We start from the raw sequence: 19,066 nt of genomic DNA, 5'->3' as shown, positions 1-19,066 counted from the left end.
TGTGGGCGTGCACACCCAATCACCCTTGGAAGCTTTCAATCACCAACTCTGCCTGGCTGGTAATTGCTTTCAGCTCCTGCGTCTGGCAGAACCTTCTTGTGAGATGCGGTCTGTGATCTATGATCCACCCCAGCTTTCCCCAGCCCCTGCCACCTAGAGAGATTCAGACATTTGTCCCTAACCTTGGGCTGCCACCAAGCCTGAGACGACACCATTACAGCTACTCTCCCAAACCACGGCACCAGTGCCTCTGAACTGCATACGTGTTATGTGGGAGAACAGCCTGGCGTGAACCAGGTTTGGGTGGGGCTTTAGAAGGAGGCTTAGGGCGGTTCTGAAAACTCCCCAAACAATTCTTTTTTAAAAAATTTTTTTATTACCCCCAACAATTCTTACTCATCTTGCAGTGTGGCTGAGGAGGTCCTGTGGATACAGCCCCCAGAATCCGATCTGTGGGAGTGCTGTGGATTTCACCCTGCGTTTCTCTGGCTACACATCCCCTCTCTGAGCTTCAGAGCCCCGTTCAACTAGACAGGGAGACCGTGCTGAATTTTCGTTCTTTCACTTGAATGCCCGCTGTCCTCAGACATGGCCAAGATGAGTCTCCTGGAGTCAGATCTGAAACTGAGAGGCAAAGTATTAGTTTGCTCAATGTATTAGGGCTGCCATAACAAAATACCACTGACTGGGTGGCTTAAACAACAGACACATTTCCTCAAAGTTCTGGAGGCTGGAAGTCCAAGATCAAGGTGCCATTCGAGTTGGTTTCTGGTGAGGCATCTCTTCCTGGCTTGCAGATGGCCACCTTCTCACTGTGTCCTCACATGGCCTTTCCTTTGTGCACGTATGCATGGAAAGAGCTCGCTGGTGTCTCTTCCTCTTCTTATAAGACTCCCCCCAGTCCTATTGGATTAGGACCAACTCCTATGACCTCATTCCTCATTTAATTATGACCTCCTTAAAGCCCCCATCTTCAAAAACAGTCACACTGAGCGTTAGGCCTTCAACACATGAATCTGTAGGGGGACACAGTTCAGGTCCTAACAGTCAACAAACAAAGCGCTACCTTGAGCTGTGGCAGGATGGCTACGGCTCCTCCTCTTCCTCAGATGCGTTCCTGAGACGTGTCTGTGCAGAAACCAGATGGAGAGGAGGAGTAACAACAGGCACGATCACAGCCCGTCCTGTAGCCATAGAATTCCTTACTGCTTGCAAAGTACTGCACTTAAAAAAAAGTCATATTTACTGAGGTATATTTTACATACAGTAAAATGTCTCCTTTGTAGCATATAGTTCTCTGAGGCTTGACAAACGAAACTAGTTGGTTAACTGCCACTAGTAGGAGAGAAGTTCTCTCACTTCAAAATAGTTCTTTGTGTGGCCACGCTGAAGTCAGCCCCTCCCTCCACCCCTAACCCCTCCCTGGCAACCACTGATCTGTGTGCTATCCCCCCAGTTTTGCTTTTTTCCAGAACGCCATATAGGTGGAATCGGACAGTATGTAGCCTTGTTATTCAGGCTCCTAGTGCATTTGAGGGTCATCTATGTTGGATGCATCAGTAGTTTGCTTTTCATTGCTGAGTAGTAAGTGAGGATGTATCAGTTTCTTTATTTATTTGCCAGCAGTTGAAAGACACGTGGGTTGTTTCCAGGTTGGGGTGATTGCAAACAAAGCTGTTACGGATATTTGTGTATAGGTTTTTGTATAAACATAAGTTTTCATTTTCTTGGATAAATACCTATGAGTGGGATTGCTGGGTTGTGTGGTAGGTGTATGCTTCACTTTATAAGAAACTGCCAAACTGTTTTCCAAAGTAACTTAACCATTTAACATCCCTACCAGCACCATAGGAGAGTTTCAGCCTCGTCAACACTTAGTATGGTCAGTCTTTTTAAGTTTCACCATTCTAATAAGTGTATAATGATATCTCATTGTGGTTTTAATTTGCATTTCTCTAATGATTAATGATGTTGAGCGTCTTGTCACATGTTTCTTTTTTTTTAAAATTCAAAGTTGGAGAATTCCCTGGTGGCCCAGTGGTTAGGGCTCTGCGCTTCCACTGCAGGGAGCACGGGTTCACTCCCTGGTGGGGGAACTAAGATCCTACATGCTGTGCAGCATGGCCAATAAATAAAATAGGCTTTAAAAAAATTGAAAGTTGTTTCCTCTCCTATCCCATGAGCATCCATCCAGCTGCCTGTCAACTGTTAAGATGCATGACTGCGGGCTTCCCTGGTGGCGCAGTGGTTGAGAATCTGCCTGCTAATGCAGGGGACATGGGTTCGCGCCCTGGTCTGGGAAGATCCCACATGCCGCGGAGCAACTAGACCCGTGAGCCACAACTACTGAGCCTGCGCGTCTGGAGCCTGTGCTCCACAACAAGAGAGGCCACGATAGTGAGAGGCCCGCGCACTGCGATGAAGAGTGGCCCCCGCTTGCCGCAAATAGAGAAAGCCCTAGCACAGAAACGAAGACCCAACATAGCAATCAAGCAATCAAGCAATCAATAAATTAAAAAACTTAAAAAAAAAAAAAAGAAAAGAAAAAAAAAAAGCTCCAAACTTTATAAAAAAAAAAAAAAAAAAAAAAAAGATGCATGACTGCTGTCATAAACGCCCATATATAAGAGAGACTGACTGACCTTGACATCTTCAGGGTAACGCATTTGCCTTTGCTTAAAACTTCTTGCTCCCTGCGCTGTAGCCAGTACCTCTCTTGACACCTTTATATAAAAGATCTCCAAAATTTGCACCCCAAGCAAGCCACCCATGGATAAAAAACGTGTACCCAGGATCAAAAAGTTGGCCCGGACGGGTCAAGGATTCAAGTCCACCCCTTCAACTTTCAGCTTAGTGCCTACATAGTGCTTAACTTCCTGCATAGTGCCTGTTTGCCCATGGATACAGCATTAAGCTTGTGCTTTAAGACCCCAGCAGCGGTTCTCATCCCTTTGGTACACAACTGTCCACCAGAAGCCATCAAAAGCCACATTGCATTCATGCCTGGCACCCATGCCAAGAGCTGTCTCGTACCTTCTAAAGACCTCACATGTTTATTTGCCATCTGTATTTCCTCTTTGGTGCAGGATCTGTTCAAATCTCTTGCCCATTTTTTAATTGGGTTGTTGGTTTTCTTATTATTGAATTGTGGGAATTCTTTATATATTCTGGATACTGGTCCTTTGTCAGGTAATGCATTTTGAAAATATTTTCTCCCAGCCTGTGGCTCATCCTTTCACTTTTGCATTATACATTTATATCTATTATTTTGATTCATTTATACTTTCAGCAAGTATTTATTAAGTGTGCCATGCACTGCTCTAGGTACTAAAAACACAGAAGAGAACACAACAGGCACAAACACCTGTCTTCAGGGACCTCCCATGCTCAGTATTATTCAGTAGGCAATGGAAAACACTAAACTAACATGTTGGATATTCTACTTGTCCCCTCACCCCCGGCAATCCATTCTCCCTCCTTCCCCGTCCTGCCCTGTGTCCCCGTGTGGACTTCATCAGCCATGCTCTGCCCCACCTGGCTTCCAGCTGGGTTGGCCAATGAGAGACCCCGGTAGGTGACTGGACAACACAAGGACAGAGAAAGCCAGGTGTTCACTGGCTGGGGCTGGGTTCCAGCTTCTCCTGGGTTTCGGGAACACTGTTCCCTTTCCTGCCCCTTCAGGCCTAGGAATGGTGGCAGCACCCCTCTGATGCCAGTCCCTGGGTAGCTCAGCAACCTTACTGGTCTCCTGAACTCTCTGCACCTCCGTAATGGTCCCTTCATTCAGGTCTCTTCGAAATTCCACCTGTGTGTGCTTTGTGTCCCTCCACCCCCACTGCAGGGCCCTGGCTGACTCAACAAGTAGATATATAACATACTATTAGGATGTACTAAGTGCTATGAAGAAAAACAAAGCAGGATGCAGGGATACAGAGGTGCTATTTTGGGTAGTCAGGGAAGGCTTCCTAAGGAGATGATCTTTAAGCAGAGAAAAGAAAACGAAGGGGGAAGCCATGAAGCTGTGAACGATGTACATATCTTGGGACGAGTGTTCAAGCAGAGGGGAAACAGCAGGCGCATAGGCCCTGAAGTGGGAATAATGCTTTGGTGTGTTTGAGGAACATCAAGGAGGCTAGTGTGGTTGGAGAGAATAGGTGAGTAGAGATGCTGGAGAGATTGGCAGGGCAAGAATTATTATACTCATCTGCCAAAGGCGGAAACCCAGGGCCCAGGGAAAGGCAAGGCTGGCCTGAGGTCCCACAGTGAGGTCATCTTCATTCAATCCCCATGACTTCTCCCCAATATATCCTGTGTTTCTGGGGAACAGGAGGAGGGCTACCATATGCCCCAGAGAGAATGTACAGCCCCCTGGGGAGGCCTGTCAAGTGGTTATGGTCCTGGCTCCTGGGGCCCCTGCCCTCCATGGCTCAGCCTGATCTCTGGTCTGACTTAAGGACTCCAGTCTGTCCTCACAGCAGCCAGAGGGTCCTTTTACAACCCAAGTCAGCCCACGGCTCTGCTCAGACCCCTGCTCTGAGATCTCTCTCAGAAAAAAAGCCAAAGTCCTCCCCGTGGCCAGAGAGGCCCTACAGAACCAGGCCCCGTAACCTCTCCGACCTCACCTCCTGCCACTCGCGCCTCGCTCACTCTACTCCCGCTCCACTGGTCTCCTCACTCTACCTCAAATGTGCCAGGTATGCTCCTGCCTCAGGGCCTTTGCACAGGCTTTTCCCCTTTGTCTGGATTACTCTTTCTCTAGATGTAACCCCTCCTGGGGTCACACTGACTGGTGTATGGATCCTCCCAGGGTCACGTAGCCTGGGGTGTGGCCACTCCTGGGATCAAACAGATGACGGTGTAGACATTCATGAGGTCACTAGACTTGGGTGTAAGCAATCCTGGGGTCACACTGATTGGGATGTGGACCTCCTGGGGTCACACACTCGGGTGTGGAGGCTCTAGGGGGTCACACAGCCTGGTGTGTGGTCACACAGGATGGGGCGTGGCCACTCCTGAAGTCTCATGGGCTGGGATGTGTTCTCCTAGATTCCTACAGATTGGTGGGTGGACACTCCTGGAGTCACATGGACTATGATCTGGTACCTTCTCACACAGGCTCAACTTCGGGCACCATCCGAGTCACAAACTTTGGGGTGTGGACCACAGGCTGGGACAACGACATGACTGAGGACACATACACTGGGGAGCCACTGTAGTCAAAGGACTGTGGCGTGGACACTGCTGGAGTATCACAGGCAGGCGTGTCCATGCCCCAGTGTATGGAACACCAGGAGGACCCCCAGTCAGCCTGTGTTTATCCAGAAGGAGACCTCTGTAGTCATGCTGCTTGCCGTGTGCCCTCTGCTGGGATCACACCAACCGCAGCAGAGATGCCTCTCAGGACAGGCAGATGGGGGTGGACAGTGGTGTGATCACACCGAATTTGCTGTGGGCATTCCTCTAGTCACACTGAATGGGTCACAGACACTGGAGCGTGGAGACTCCTTTGGTCACACAGATGGGGGGTATCCTCCCCTGGGTCACCCAGACTGGAGTGTAGACCCACCAGCAGTCACAGGCATGGGACGTTCATACTCCTGTGGTCACCCTGATGGGAGCACACCCTCCTGAGGCCACAGGCACTGGGTACAGACACGCTGTGCCAGCAACTGTGGGGTCTGGACAATACTGGGTCACATACACTTGAGATTGGACATTGCTTCTGTCACAGGAACTTAGGTGTGGACATTCCTGGGCCACGGAGACTGGAGTGTGGACACCTCTGTGATCACACAGTTTGAGATAAGCACACTCACGGTGCCACTCAGACTGTGCTGTGGAACCTCCCAAAGTCACCCAGACTAAGCCGTTGCCACTTCTGGACTCTGACTGTGGGGTGGACACTCCTGGGGGTCACAAAGGCTGGGCTGTGGACATTTCTGTAGTCAAACATTGGGATGTGGACACAGCCAGGGTAAAACCCACCGGACCCATCTGGGGTCACAAAGACAAGGGGAGGACATGTTTGTGGTCACACGCACTCAAGTGTAGACACCCCTCTGCTCACCTTGTTTGGGATGTGGACGCTTGTGGCATCACGCAGACCGGAGTTCAGCTACTCCTAGGGTGACAGGGATGACGTAGTAAATGAGCCTGTGGGGCCACAGAGACTGAGGTGGGGACACTCCTCGCTCCCACACAGGGTAGAAAGCTCTGGAGTTGCAGGCTGGGGAGTGACACCCTGGTGGTCACAGAACCCAGAGCATAGAGACTTCACTGATCACACAGCCAAGGGTGTACCATCCTAGGGACACGTGGACTGGGTGGTGGCCACTCCTGTGGTCACACAGAAAGCTGATCATCCTGGGGTCATGCAGACTATTGTGTAGACCCTTCTGGAGAAACACAGGCTGACTGTGGGTGCTCCTGGGGTTACATACACTGGGGTGTGGACACTCCTGGTGTTTCAAGCGCTGAGGAATGATCACTCCTAGGGGACACTGACTGGCAGGTGGAAAGGCAACAGTGACAGACTGGGGTGTAAACAAACAATGCTTTCGCAACACAGACCAGGGGTGTGCTTCCCTCAGGACACACATTGGCGTCTGGAGACTCCTGGGGTCAGACAGAGGGGGTGGACATTTCTATGGTGACAAAACCTGACATATGACATTGGTGAGGTCACCCAGACTGGGACGTGGGCACTGCTGCTGACTGACATACTTTGCAGTGGGCACCCCTGTGGTCAAATAGACTGGAGTTTTTACAACACTGCGGTCAGAAGCTTTGGGATATGCACGCTTATGGGGTCACACAGACTATATTTTGATTACTCCAGGTGTCACACAGACTGGAGTGTATACCCTCCTGTGGTGACACAGACTACACTGCAGACACCCTTGGGGGGTGACAATGACTGAGGTGTGGTAACCCTGGGGGTTACAGCGATAGGGGAATGGACACCCATTGTTGTTACACAGTCTTAGCAATTGACAAGCCTGCAGTCATCTGACCAGGGTGTGTACACTTTGGGGGTAACACAGGCTGTGTTGCGGAAAGCCTGGGGTCACAAAGGCTGGAGAATAAACATTCCTGTCATCACAGACTGGGGTGGAAACACTCCAGGAGTCACTCAGACTAAAGTAAGTACCCCACTGGGGACACACGGGCTGGGACGGATGTACCTCTGGTTACAAACTGACTTTGGCGTGGAAAATTCTGGGGTCACACTGAGGGGCGTGGACACTCCTGGAGTCGCAAGACTAGGGCCACACAGGTGGAGAGTGGGCACTCCCGAGCTCAGACAGCAGGCCTAGGCCGGGTGGGCCCCTCCTCGGCCACACACTTGGGGGTGTGGACTCCACTGGTTTGCACAGACTGGGAATTAGACACTGCTCTGTCAGAGACTTTCGGTGTATACTTCTGACGTTACACAGATGGGGGTGGACACCAGGGACACACAGCCCGAGGTGAGTATGCCCACAGGGTCCCAAAGGCTGGTGTGTTTACGCTCCTGGGAATTGAGACGAGGATACTCCTGGGATTATACAAACTGGGCTGTCCACACTCCTGGGGCGTCACTGACTCTAGTGTGGACACTGCTGAATTTACATGGTGATGGGTGTGGACACACCACCTTTTGTGTGGATACTTCTGTTTTACATTCCTGGAGTCACACAGACTGGGGTGTGGACATTCCTGCGGTCATACTGACGTCGGTGATAAGACTCCTGGGTTAACAAGCTGTGGTGTGGGCCCCCTGGGGTTAGACTCAGTATGGACACTCCCAGGGTCTCAAAGTCAGGTACAGAAACACCTGGGGTCACAGACTGGGATGTCAGTAGTCCTGAGGTCAATGGATGGTGTGTGGACAAAGAACAGTGATTTTCTAAAGATAAGCGAGTAAGCTGCGGAAACCGGGTCTGCCCATGTAGCTGGTGTTTGTCAGCTCCTGTTCGCTAAAATATAGAAATTCAGGACTGCAGTCATGGCAGACTTTCTGATATTCCTTTAAGAGAGGAGTTCTTAACGTAAAAAATTTGTTCTGGGGAGTTCCCTGGTGGCCTAGTGGTTAGGATTCTGGGCTTTCACTGCCGTGGTCTGGGTTCAATCCCTGATCGGGGAACTGAGATCCCACAAGCCACGCAGCACAGCTAAAAAAAAAAAAAATTTGTCTGGGGAACCCTTTGGCATCTGATCTGATCAAGTCTGTGGACCCCTTCACAGAGTATTTTTGAAAGCATGTGTGTGCATGTGCATACACACACACACACACACACACACATACACTCAAATACACAGGATTATGGAAACTAAATAAACAGCATGGAGGTTCCTCAAAAAATTAAATAGAACTACCATATGATCCAGTATTCCCCGTATCCCAAATATATACTTCTGGGTATATATCCAAAGGAGATGGAATCACTGCCTCAAAGAGCTATCTGCACCCCAATGTTCATTGCAGTATTATCCACAATAGCGAAGATGTGGAAACAACCTAGGGATCTGTTGACAGATGAATGAATAAAGAAAATGTGGTATATGCATATGATAGAATATTATTCAGCCATAAAAAAGGAAACGCGCCATTTGTGACTATGTGGACAGACCTTGAGGGTATTATGCTAAATGAAATTAGTCAGAGAAACACAAATACTGTGTGATCTCACTTATATGTGGAATCTAAAAATGGGTGAAGGTGGTCAAAAGGTACAACACTTCTAGTTATAAATAAGTTCTGGGGATGTAATATACAGCATAGTGACTATACTTATCAATATTATATTGTATATTTGAAAGTTGCTAAGAGAGCAAATCTTAAAACTTCCCATCACAAGAAAAAAAAACTGTAACTATGTGAGGTGATAGATGTTAATTAAACCCACGGTAGTCATCTTGCAATATATACATATATCACATCATTATGTTGTACACTTCCAACTTATACATTATATCAATTATATTTCAATAAAACTAGAAAAATAGTTACCATGTTAAAATGAAACAACATTGGGATGCTATATGAACTTTTTTTTATTAATTCATCAAATTTTAAGATCTTATTCAAAGTAGTGACCAATGTGAACAATATTTTAAGATGCCTGCAACGACTGTAACATAACATAAAAAAGTAACTGTGATCTGTATTGGTGGAAGTTGCAGGCACTGCTTTTACTATTGTGATTTGATGCCAGCATTCAGATCCGGGAGTATAGCTAAAATTTCACTTATATTAGTGAAAATAAAGATGTAATGTTTCCCTCCATCAAATCCACACATAACCCTGACTTCTACCCAGGTTAAGAACCCCCGCTCTCAGGGTAAATTCTGGACATAATCAGGACACGGCTGGAAAGATTTAGAGAAGAGGCAAGACCCCACTCAAGAATCCCCTCTGCAGTGCAGACGGACATTCCGTGATGCTTCTTTCCTCGCTGTGTTCCTGGTGGTTGCTGCAGGTTCCCACTCGGAGCTTGTATGTTCAGGACCGGTTGATGAGATATTTGAAAACAAGTTCATCAACTCAAGTTCTGGTTTTCCTGACAGCAAACAGCTTCCGAGTCCTTATCAGATTGCCAGCTAACTAAAGGTCAAAGTAAAAGGAAGTTTTAAACCAAAATGTTTCCCCACTGTCTTCTACTATAATCATTGTTTGCTCAGCTACTAACATTTTTTTGAAGTTTTTCCCTTTACTTTCATTGTGAACCATAACACACAGAAAAATGCATAAAACATATAACGTTCATTCTCTTTGTTGTGTAGCTCTCCACTGCGAATAAACCAGGATTTAACGATCCATTCTACAGCTGATGGATATTTGGGCTGTATCTAGTCTGGGGGTACTACAAATAGTGCTGGCTAGGAACATTCTAGTACTCACTTCTTAGGAGTGGAACTGGCACACATGCAGCTTTAGCAGATAATGCCTCACAATTTTCCAGTGGCTACACCATTATATGCTGCCATGGGCGTCTTCAAGAGTTCCAATTGCTGCACATCCTTCCAGACGCTTAGTATTGTCAATCTTTTTAGTTCTAGCCTGCATTTCCCTGATGAGCAGCTTTTCATGTGCTTACTGGCCATTCTCATATTTTCTTTTCCTTACTGATTTATAGCAGTTTTTTAAATATCAAGGATACTATATATAGGGATTATAAATATCTCTTCCCATTGTGATTTGCCATTTCATTTTTTAAAAGATGTCTTTTTTACTTCTTATTTTAATGGAAGGCTTGGTCTGAATAACCTGCAAAGCCATTGCCAGACAGGGATGTCCTCTGATGTGGTATCCTGAGGATGAGAAGCCCTCCAGCACTGATAGGTTTAGCCCAGACTGTTCCAGGCAAACTGGCTCCTCACTGCTCCCTCACATACCAGGCAGGGTTCCACCTCAGGGCCTTTTTATTTGCTATTTCCTCTCCCTGGAATGCTCTTCCCCTAGATAAACACACGATTCCCTCCTTCATCTTCTTCAGGTCTCTGCTCAAACATTACCTCAGTGAGACCTTCCATGATAACCTTTTTAAAAACTGCAAACTGCCATCCCCTAGAATTCTTGATCTCTTTACCCTGCTTTAAAAATTTCTTCATATCCCATATTACTTTTACATTTTATGTGTGTGTGTGTGTGTGTGTGTATACATATATAGAGAGATCAAGATAAATAGTTTGTGTATGTGTGGGTGGAAACTCCTGCATTTAGACTGTGTTATTGCTTATCACCTCTTTCCCAAACTAGAAGCTCTGAGGGCCAGGATATTCGCCTGTGTTGTTCCCCACTCTATCTTCAAACCTAGAACAATGCCCAGCACACAGCATGTGCTCAATAAATGTTTACCGAGTGCCTCAATATGTAAAATCCTTAAAGCAGTTCCTGGCACATAAGATCAGGTGTTTTAGTAAAGGTTTGCTGACTGAAATCTTACCAGTTGATGTAAAAGTTTCAAAGGTGAAATTTTACTCAGTTTTTTCTTAAAGGTGCCATTTACTCAAATTCTTAGACAAAAAGGCAAATTTACCTTAACATCTTAAGGCGAACGGTTCATTTCACTGTCTTCCACCTACCCAAGAAAAAAAGAAGGGACTCAGATACTTGGCTAAGCTTTTCCGTTCACTGTACTTGGTTTTACCCATTGATTTTTATAGCTATTGGGAGGCAGGGAAGAGAAGTTTGTCCCAGAAACCACGTGATTTGGGGCAGAAGGAGGCACACGAGGAGGGGGTCACTGTGGGCACAGAGAAAGGGCATTAAGGGCTCTGGGCCCATGTTTCCAGACCTCAGAGGCCAGCAGGGTGTGGCGCTGTGGGGCGGCCAGGGACTGGGGCAACGTGTCCACTGTGCTGATGGGGCAGTCCTGGGGGCGGATCTCCTTGGCCAGCCGCCCCTTCTTCTTCAAGGTGCAGGCCTCCTGGTACGGTGGTGAGATGGGGGGCTGCGTGGGCGGAGTATACTTGTATTCTGAGCCGTCCTCTAGCTGCAGGGACACATGTCGGCAGGGGGTGGTGAGGACCTGGGAACCTAGGACAGCACCCCCCGTCCACCCACTGTTGGCTGGGCGCTTACATCCAGTGGGTAACTGCGGTCCGAATCATAGGCGCTCAGGTCCCCACAGGTCACAAATGGTACAATGATGCGGGTGGGACCATCTAATTGGTTGAAATCTGGATCTGACAAGCAGGGAGAGATGAGGCAGGACAGGGCTGGGGTGTCTGGGACCAGTCGTGACTCAGGCTGCACCCAGGATGGATACCGAGGCCTCCCCAACGTATCCACCAGCTACTCTTGCCCTCCTTTATCAGAAATCCTTCATTTGGTTCAGATCACTTCCTCAGGGAAGCCCTCCATGATCACCTGTTCTAAAACACACCACCCCCCGCAACCCACTTTTCTCCAACTGCACTTATGCCCACCTGCCATATACTGTCTGGACTTTGTCTCACTCAAGTGTGCCTGCCACAAGAGCCGCTCTGTGCTTTTTCCCTCTAGGGGCCAGTCTGAAGGCCCTCACAGGATGAAATTCCCACACAGGGGTGGGGTTTCCACCTGGGGCGTGACTGAGTCTTCTTAGTCTAGAATCTCCGCAAGCAAGTGGAGTCTCCCTTGGGGTAGGACGCAGGATCCTCCCAAGACAGAATTTTCACCAGGTCCAAGAGTTACCACTAGGCCACTGGGCTAAAGATCCTCCTGGAACAAAATATCCATACAGGGGTGGAATTTCCAGAGGGTGGGGCTGAGGATCCTTTTGGGACAGAATTCCCCTAAGGGGCAGAGTTTCCACCAGGGGGTGGGGCTGAAGGCCCTCCTGGAACATAAATTCCATTGGTGGACAGACTCTCCCCAGGGATGGGGCCCAGGGCTCTGGCTCTCACCGTAAGAGTGGTCCAGCAGGGGTTTGGTCAGGTCCGGCAGGAAGCCCTCAGGGGGGTCATAACCCTTACAGACAGCAAAGGCCTCTGTGGGGATAAGGTAGAGTGAGGGGCGACTGCCACCACCACCCTGTGTGGATGGGTCCCTGAGATGCGCACCCCCCAGCCTGGCCCCTCCACCCCACTGACCAATGCTGGAGTTCCGGCTGCTCTTGGGCTTGGCACAGAGCACGGTGGAGAAGAAGACACGCAGCTGACTGTAGATCAGTGTCACATCCCGGCCTCGGAAGATCTGCAGGGTGGGGAGGCAGAGATGGAGGCATGAAGATGACCTTTGGAGACCCCTCTCTACCCCCTACCAGGTTCCCCGAGCCTTACCTTGGCCACAAAGCAGCCCCCTGGCTTCAAGACATGTGTAGCAATGTTCAGAGCCTATAGGCAGGACAGATGGCTAAGGGTGAGGTGGAGACAGCCAGGAGGGGGCCAAACCGAGGCAGGGGCAGCCAGGGTTACTCACGGCTAGGAGGAGCTGGGCCTGCATATACTCATCAACATCATGGAGGCCGGTTACTGCAGCAAGAGAATAGTGTTAGGGGGCCATCCAGTCTAGCTATGCTCCCATTCTAACCTCCCAGAGGTTAGAGCGCTAAAAACATTTCCTAGGCTCTCTTACTGCTAAGGTTCTGCATGCAAATACTATCTGCCAACTAGATGCGTACTCTGAGCTCCTAACCCTTAGGCACTCATTTTCATTCTCAAAACAACCTCAGGCGCGAATACTGTTATCATCATTTCTATCTCCAGTCCAGACTGTTCCTCTTAACTCCAGACTCAGATCAGAACGAACATCTCAGACTCAATACATCCAAAAACAAACTCCCGATCTCCCTGCCCAAACCTGCTCCTCCCATCATCTTTCCCATCTCATCTGATCCTTCCAGTTGTTCAAGCCAAAAACCTTCAGAGTTACCTTTGACACACACCCACCCACCACTCTCTCCTCACACCCACATTTAAGCCATTAGCAAATCTTCTCAACTCCACCTGGACGACTGCAGCGGCCTCCCCTCCCCAGGTCTCACCCCTCACACTGCTCACAGCAGCCAGAGGGATCCTGTCACAACCCAAGTCAGGCACGGCCCTCCTCTGCTCACAACCCTCTCATGGTTTTCCCCACGCTCTCATCTCAGTGAAGAAGCCAAAGTCACCACTGTGGCCCAGAAAGATCCACACAAGGATCTGTTCTCACCTCCTACAACTCTCCTGCTCACTCACTCCAATCCAGCCACACTGATCTCGCTATTCCTCACACATGCCAAGCACCCTCCTACCTCAGGGCCTTTGCATAGGCCAATTCCTTTACCTGGATTGTCCTTCCTCCAGACGTGCCCCTGGTCCACTCCCTTGACTCCTTTAGGTTTTTGTGCTAAAGCCAATGAGGCCTTCCAAGCTTTATTTAAAATTCCTACAGGTACTCCCCTCTTCCCTCTCCTTTTCATTGACATCCCCATGGTACCTATCACCTTTTGACAGGCTACATAGCTCAATCACTTGTTTCTCTTCTGTCTGCTCCCACTAGAACACCAGCTCTATAAGATCAGAGATTAGTAGAATTTTATTCACAAATATTTTCCCAACATGTACAACAGTGCCTGACACAAAACAGGTGCTCAGTAAATGTGCTGAATGGATGGATGGCTGACTGAAAAAAAAAAGAAAAAGAGTGAACACTAAGATGGAATTGGACAGTTGCAGAGAGGTGAGCAATAAGAAGATGAAAGGGTGGACAAAACCCAAATGGTAGAGTATGGGGAGGGAGAAGACAGAGGCAGAGAATAGGAAACAGAAGTAGGGAGAAGTTGCTAGATGTAGGAACAGCTGACAGTGGAGAGGAGAGGCAGTAAAAGAAGCCAACAGAGGCGGGACATACAGAGAAGGACACACATAGGGCCCCCGCCTGGCCCCCCAATCCCTGCTGTTTACCATCAGGAGCCCCGTCACACACCACTAGGTCGGCGGGGCAGCCCTCAAAGTGCTGGATGATCTCCTTGGCAGTGGACAGCTATGGAAGAGAGGGAGGATGAGTGGCCCCAAGGCACCCCCTCCACAGCCCTCTAACCCCACCTGCCCTTGGCCCTGGCCCGCAGCCCCTGGGTCAGCCAAATTCTCAGGCTTTGCCTAAGACCAGGCTCCATCTCTGGGATCATTTTTTGCTGTCTCTCTGTGATGACGACAGGCTGGCTCTGTTTCTCTGCTGTTACACTCTCTTGGGTTCTCTCGGTTACTCTATCTCTGTCTGTCTTTCTCAGTCTGTTTGTCTTTCTCTTTCTCTCTTCCACTTGCCGTAGCCCCCAGGTTGGGGGGCCTTTGCCAAGGATACACCCCAACACCCCAAGCCATGCTCTCACCTGGGTGATATCCCCCTGGATCTGTAACACACCTGGTAGTGGAGCCATAGCCTGAAGATCCACGGCCACGACGTGGCCGGACCCCTGGCCCCTGTGGACAACACGGTCCATGTCAGCCCAGTTATCACTCCTGGTCCACCCTCCATCTAACCTGCCCTCCCACCCTCCCATCTGGGACTCCACACTCACCCAATCTTCTGGCTCAGCACCTGGCTCCAGCTGCCCGGGGCCGCACACAGGTCAACTGCCCGCGTCACACCTGAGCACACACAGGAAGGTGTAGTGGTCAGCTGCACCCACCTCTCCAACCTGGGACCCTGCAGAGTTCACCCCTTTCCCCTGGGCAGCACTCGTATCTGTCTGCTGCCTAGATGCCCAGCTCCTTTCGCGTACCTGCCCATCTTCCTGCCTGGCCCCTGCCCCACAGACCCTCCAAGTCGGCCCACCTACCACAGGGAGCTCTGTAGACCTAGCCCACTTGTCTATTCCCTTCGCCCACCCCATCCCCCAGTGACTCGCCCGCCAAGTGGGGACCTTGGAAGAGTTGGAATTCCTCGTCAAGTTGTAGCAGCTTGAAGGCACTGCGGGCACGCCAGCCATTCTCCTTGGCTAGGCGGTAGTAGACATCCCGCTTGTCCTTTGACGTCCGTCCCATCTCACACACTGTTTGCCCAGGGACCTGCCAACAGCAAGCTGACGCCGCCCTATATCAGTAAGTGGGCCATCACCTACCTCTGCAGGGCAGCGAGAACCACAAAAACTAAACCGGGCTCATCTGACCCGTGTGACAGCTCACTCAACAGGTGGGAAGGCTGGAGCCCCGTCACTAACCCCAATGACCTCACTGAGCCTGAAGGACCCCACCACTGAGCTCTCAGGCTCCATCACTAACCCCACAGATCTCCCCCAAAGAGCCCACAAACCCAACCCTTATCTCATAGATGACCTATTACTGACCCTGTCCACCTCCCACTCACACACCACATATTAAACCCCACTACCAACCCTTCTCTGCCCACCTTATCCCCAATAACATCTCACTGTCTTCCCAGCTCTCCTCATTGCCCCTAGAGTCATACAGCCCTACTAGCCCCCCATTAATCCCTTGCTTTCACCCCATTATCCTCATACTACCTCACTGCACTCCCCACCTCCTTCATCTCTCTTCCCTGAAGAGATTAGGCCCCCAATAATTCCTTTATTACTACATCTTTATCACCACCCCCCCATTAATGCCTGGAGAATCATGGCCTATTAGTCCCCCATCGAGCTCTCAATTACTATGATTTATCAGTCCCCATTAACCTGGCCCTCCAACTGATCCTTCATAGATCACACCACTAGCCCCCCTGTAACCCTTCCCTACCACACATTCATGTTAATCCCTGATAATCATACATCAGTTCCACATTCTCCCCTCACTGCCCACCTTTCTCCCCACCCAACAATCACTTGATGATCACACCCAACAGCTTACTATTACCCCCTCTTTGCTCACTCTGCTCCTATTAATTCTTCAATGATCATACCATCATCACCCACTAAAATCTTTTGATTACAACACCCCTTCAGCCTCTCATTCTCTCTTCTTTGATCACTACTCCCATTAGTTCCTTGATCATGACTTTTACCGGCCTCTATTATTCCCTCCACAGCCGCACCATTATCCTTTCAATCACTATGCCCCACCACTCTTTATTAACCCGTTGAATATCATACCTCCATCAGTCCCTCAAGGATCACACTCCTACCTGCCTCCCATTATCTTCTAGTTGCCCACTCTACCATCCCCTCATTAATTAACGAACACATCCCACTGGCCCCCTTGAACACATCGACTAAAACACGCCTTTTAGCCCTCACTGATTCCCCAATAACACTCCCACCAGACCTCTATTACACCCACGCAGCCCACCAAACCTCCACACCCACCCATTAACAGCCCTCTGGCTACACCGCCGGTCCCTCCTCATCATTACCTGAAAGCCCAAGTCCCCACTGGGACCACAAGACCGGCTCCGCCGGTATCTGGACCTCTGCGCTCCCCGCCCACCCCCAGACCATCCCGCATGAGTGGGCCCCTTCTCCAGACAAACCTTGGGTCTGGAGCCTACCTGGTGCCAGCTGCCCGGACTACGCAGCTGCAGCGCCGAGGGCGAACTTGCCTCCTTCCCTCACCGGCGGGACAGCGCAGGCATGCCTCAACCGTCTTGGCCGGGACCCAAGTCCTCCGCGCCCCAGGGCCTACCTTAAACTTTCGGAGTGGGGAGAAGCGGAACGAAGGAGGCCGGTCCTCAAGCAGCCCGAGCCTCGGCGAGAGCGCAAACCGGTGAGAAGTCGTAGGGCTTCAGTTTGTATTCTTAGTTGATCCGAATGTCTGTCGCGCATGCCTAAGGGCGACCGGAGCGTGGAAAGCCTGTCATCGTGGGACGCGGTGACTCGCGCGAAGCGGGGACCCGACCTGATCGTACCACGTGAGTTCCGGCATCTCGCGCCGACGTAGCCGGTCGGGCGAACTGCCGTTCCCAGCATGCAACGGGCGCGAGTAAAGCCGCCGAAGTCGCGCAAGGCATGGCCGAAACGTCGCGAGGCACGAGAACTGACTTTGTTCTTTTGTTACAAGGCGAAAATCGACGTACTCTCCGCCCCTCCCTTCTTGTACAATAGTATTCCTTGAGCCTGTGGACTACATTTCCCAAGATACAACGCGCACGGCGGCACGTATTTATTTTTCGCGCGCCGCGAAGTGCAATTACCTCTGGCGTAGCGAATTTGAGAGGAAGGAGAGTGCGTTAATTAAGTGCGCGAGCGCGCAGAAGCTGCTCGGCTGCAATTTCAAATCCCACTTCTGCTAATTGATAGCGCCTTCTGACTGTTACCGTCTCAGAACTGCGGTTTCTTCTTCTGTAAAATGGGGGTAACAAGTAGTACAGGCTCCACAGAGAGTCATTGGCAGGATTAAACAGGTGTAGTTCCGCACACTGTCTGTAATTCTGTGTTCTTCAAACACTTTTAACTCGGACCTAGAAAAAAAGACTGCATCTCGACCCAGTGCACAAGCAAATATAGTAATGGAAACATTTATTATAGCGTTTACCATGTGCCAGGCACTCTTCTGAGTGCTCTCAGTGGTGTGCTGGTAAATGGTTAACAATTAGCTCTTTAGGTGGAGAGGGAGAGGAAGCCCTGATTTCTAACATTTGCCAGTTTCCATGGTTTACATACTATCATCTTGTCAGATTTCAACTTACCAAGGTGTAGTCACGGAACACAGAGTCTGGAAGAGATGCACTAGTGCACCATTGTGTATTATTTCTACAGTACAATTAAACTAGGGATGAATGATCTCAGGAGCATAGAAATAATGAAATGTAGTAAAATAATAATTAAGAAGTGATGAGTTTTGAGTATTTATCACCTTTTAAAATCTAATTTAGTTAATTATAAGTTTACATAATTTCATTTTTAATAATAGCTGTGTTTTCCCCAGTTTACAGATGAGGAAAAGGAGGCAAAGGAGAATATATATATATATATATTAGATGTGTAAACATATGCCATTTACTGCATATGTGATGATATAGAAATATATAGTGATGTCTAATATTTACTAGTATGTAAATTACATATTAGCAAATAAATATAATAAATATAAATATGTCATTATGTGGAAATATATAATATATATTTATGCTTTTTTGTATAGTTTATGTATAAAATATACATATCTGATATAAATGTATATGCTGATATATATATATATAAATCTGCTAGTATCTATATATATCTACTTACTAAAGTAACTACTAAATGTAAATATACTATTAAGTATATAAATATGTTATGTCAGGTGGTGATAAAAGCTATGAAGGATAATAAAGGAGGGTGAAAGGACTGGAGAGTAACAGGCGTTGAATTGCTATTTTAGACAGTGTGGTCAGGGAAGGCTTTCTGACGAGGTGACATTTGAGCTGAGACCTGAAGGGGGGCACACCCTAGGAATGTTTGGAAGAAGAGCATTCCAGGCAGAGGGAACACCAAGTGCAAAGACCCTGAAGTGGGAATGAGCTTGGCGAGTATTCAAACAACTGAACGATAGATTCATCATTCCTTAGAAATGTGAGCTTCGCTAGGCAGGGGTTTCTGTTGTTTTGTTCACTGCTGCCTCCCTGGCGCCTAGAGTAGGGCCCGGCACACAGGTGGTGTTCAATAGATGTTTGCTGAATTCACCCTTTTGTTGCTTTGTTCCTTCACTCTTTCCGTAGTGGTGTGCTCTGCATTTATGTGGG

At 48.9% G+C, this 19,066-nt stretch overlaps 1 protein-coding gene across 15 annotated transcripts; it reads right to left on the bottom strand.

The window, feature by feature from the left end:
- Window positions 1–389: 389 nt before the first annotated feature.
- FTSJ1 (FtsJ RNA 2'-O-methyltransferase 1) lies at window positions 390–17,298 on the bottom strand. 15 transcript variants are annotated; one of them, XR_005018393.1, is made up of 15 exons: window positions 17,026–17,281; window positions 15,312–15,481; window positions 14,967–15,036; window positions 14,778–14,868; window positions 14,353–14,431; window positions 12,887–12,939; window positions 12,748–12,801; window positions 12,559–12,661; window positions 12,373–12,456; window positions 11,567–11,670; window positions 11,280–11,477; window positions 11,022–11,063; window positions 6,068–6,121; window positions 1,067–1,224; window positions 390–624 (listed from the first exon to the last, which is right to left on the bottom strand). XR_005018393.1 is itself a non-coding variant. In XM_036840502.1 (13 exons), the coding sequence occupies exons 1-12, from the start codon at window positions 17,163–17,165 to the stop codon at window positions 11,031–11,033; spliced, it is 1,179 nt and encodes a 392-aa protein (XP_036696397.1). In that variant the 5' UTR covers window positions 17,166–17,281; the 3' UTR covers window positions 9,019–9,586; window positions 11,022–11,030. The 15 variants fall into 15 exon arrangements, 11 of the variants coding, with proteins under 11 accessions (XP_036696397.1, XP_036696398.1, XP_036696399.1 ...); XR_005018392.1 differs by having other exon boundaries at window positions 1,067–1,219; XR_005018391.1 differs by having other exon boundaries at window positions 1,067–1,184.
- Between the last annotated feature and the right edge of the window lie 1,768 nt (window positions 17,299–19,066).

This window comes from Balaenoptera musculus, chromosome X (assembly GCF_009873245.2).
Source record: "Balaenoptera musculus isolate JJ_BM4_2016_0621 chromosome X, mBalMus1.pri.v3, whole genome shotgun sequence".
NCBI classification, from domain to species: Eukaryota; Metazoa; Chordata; class Mammalia; order Artiodactyla; family Balaenopteridae; genus Balaenoptera; species Balaenoptera musculus.
The sequence above is the reverse complement of the archived record's forward strand: the minus strand, read 5'-3'. Positions and strand labels throughout refer to the sequence as shown.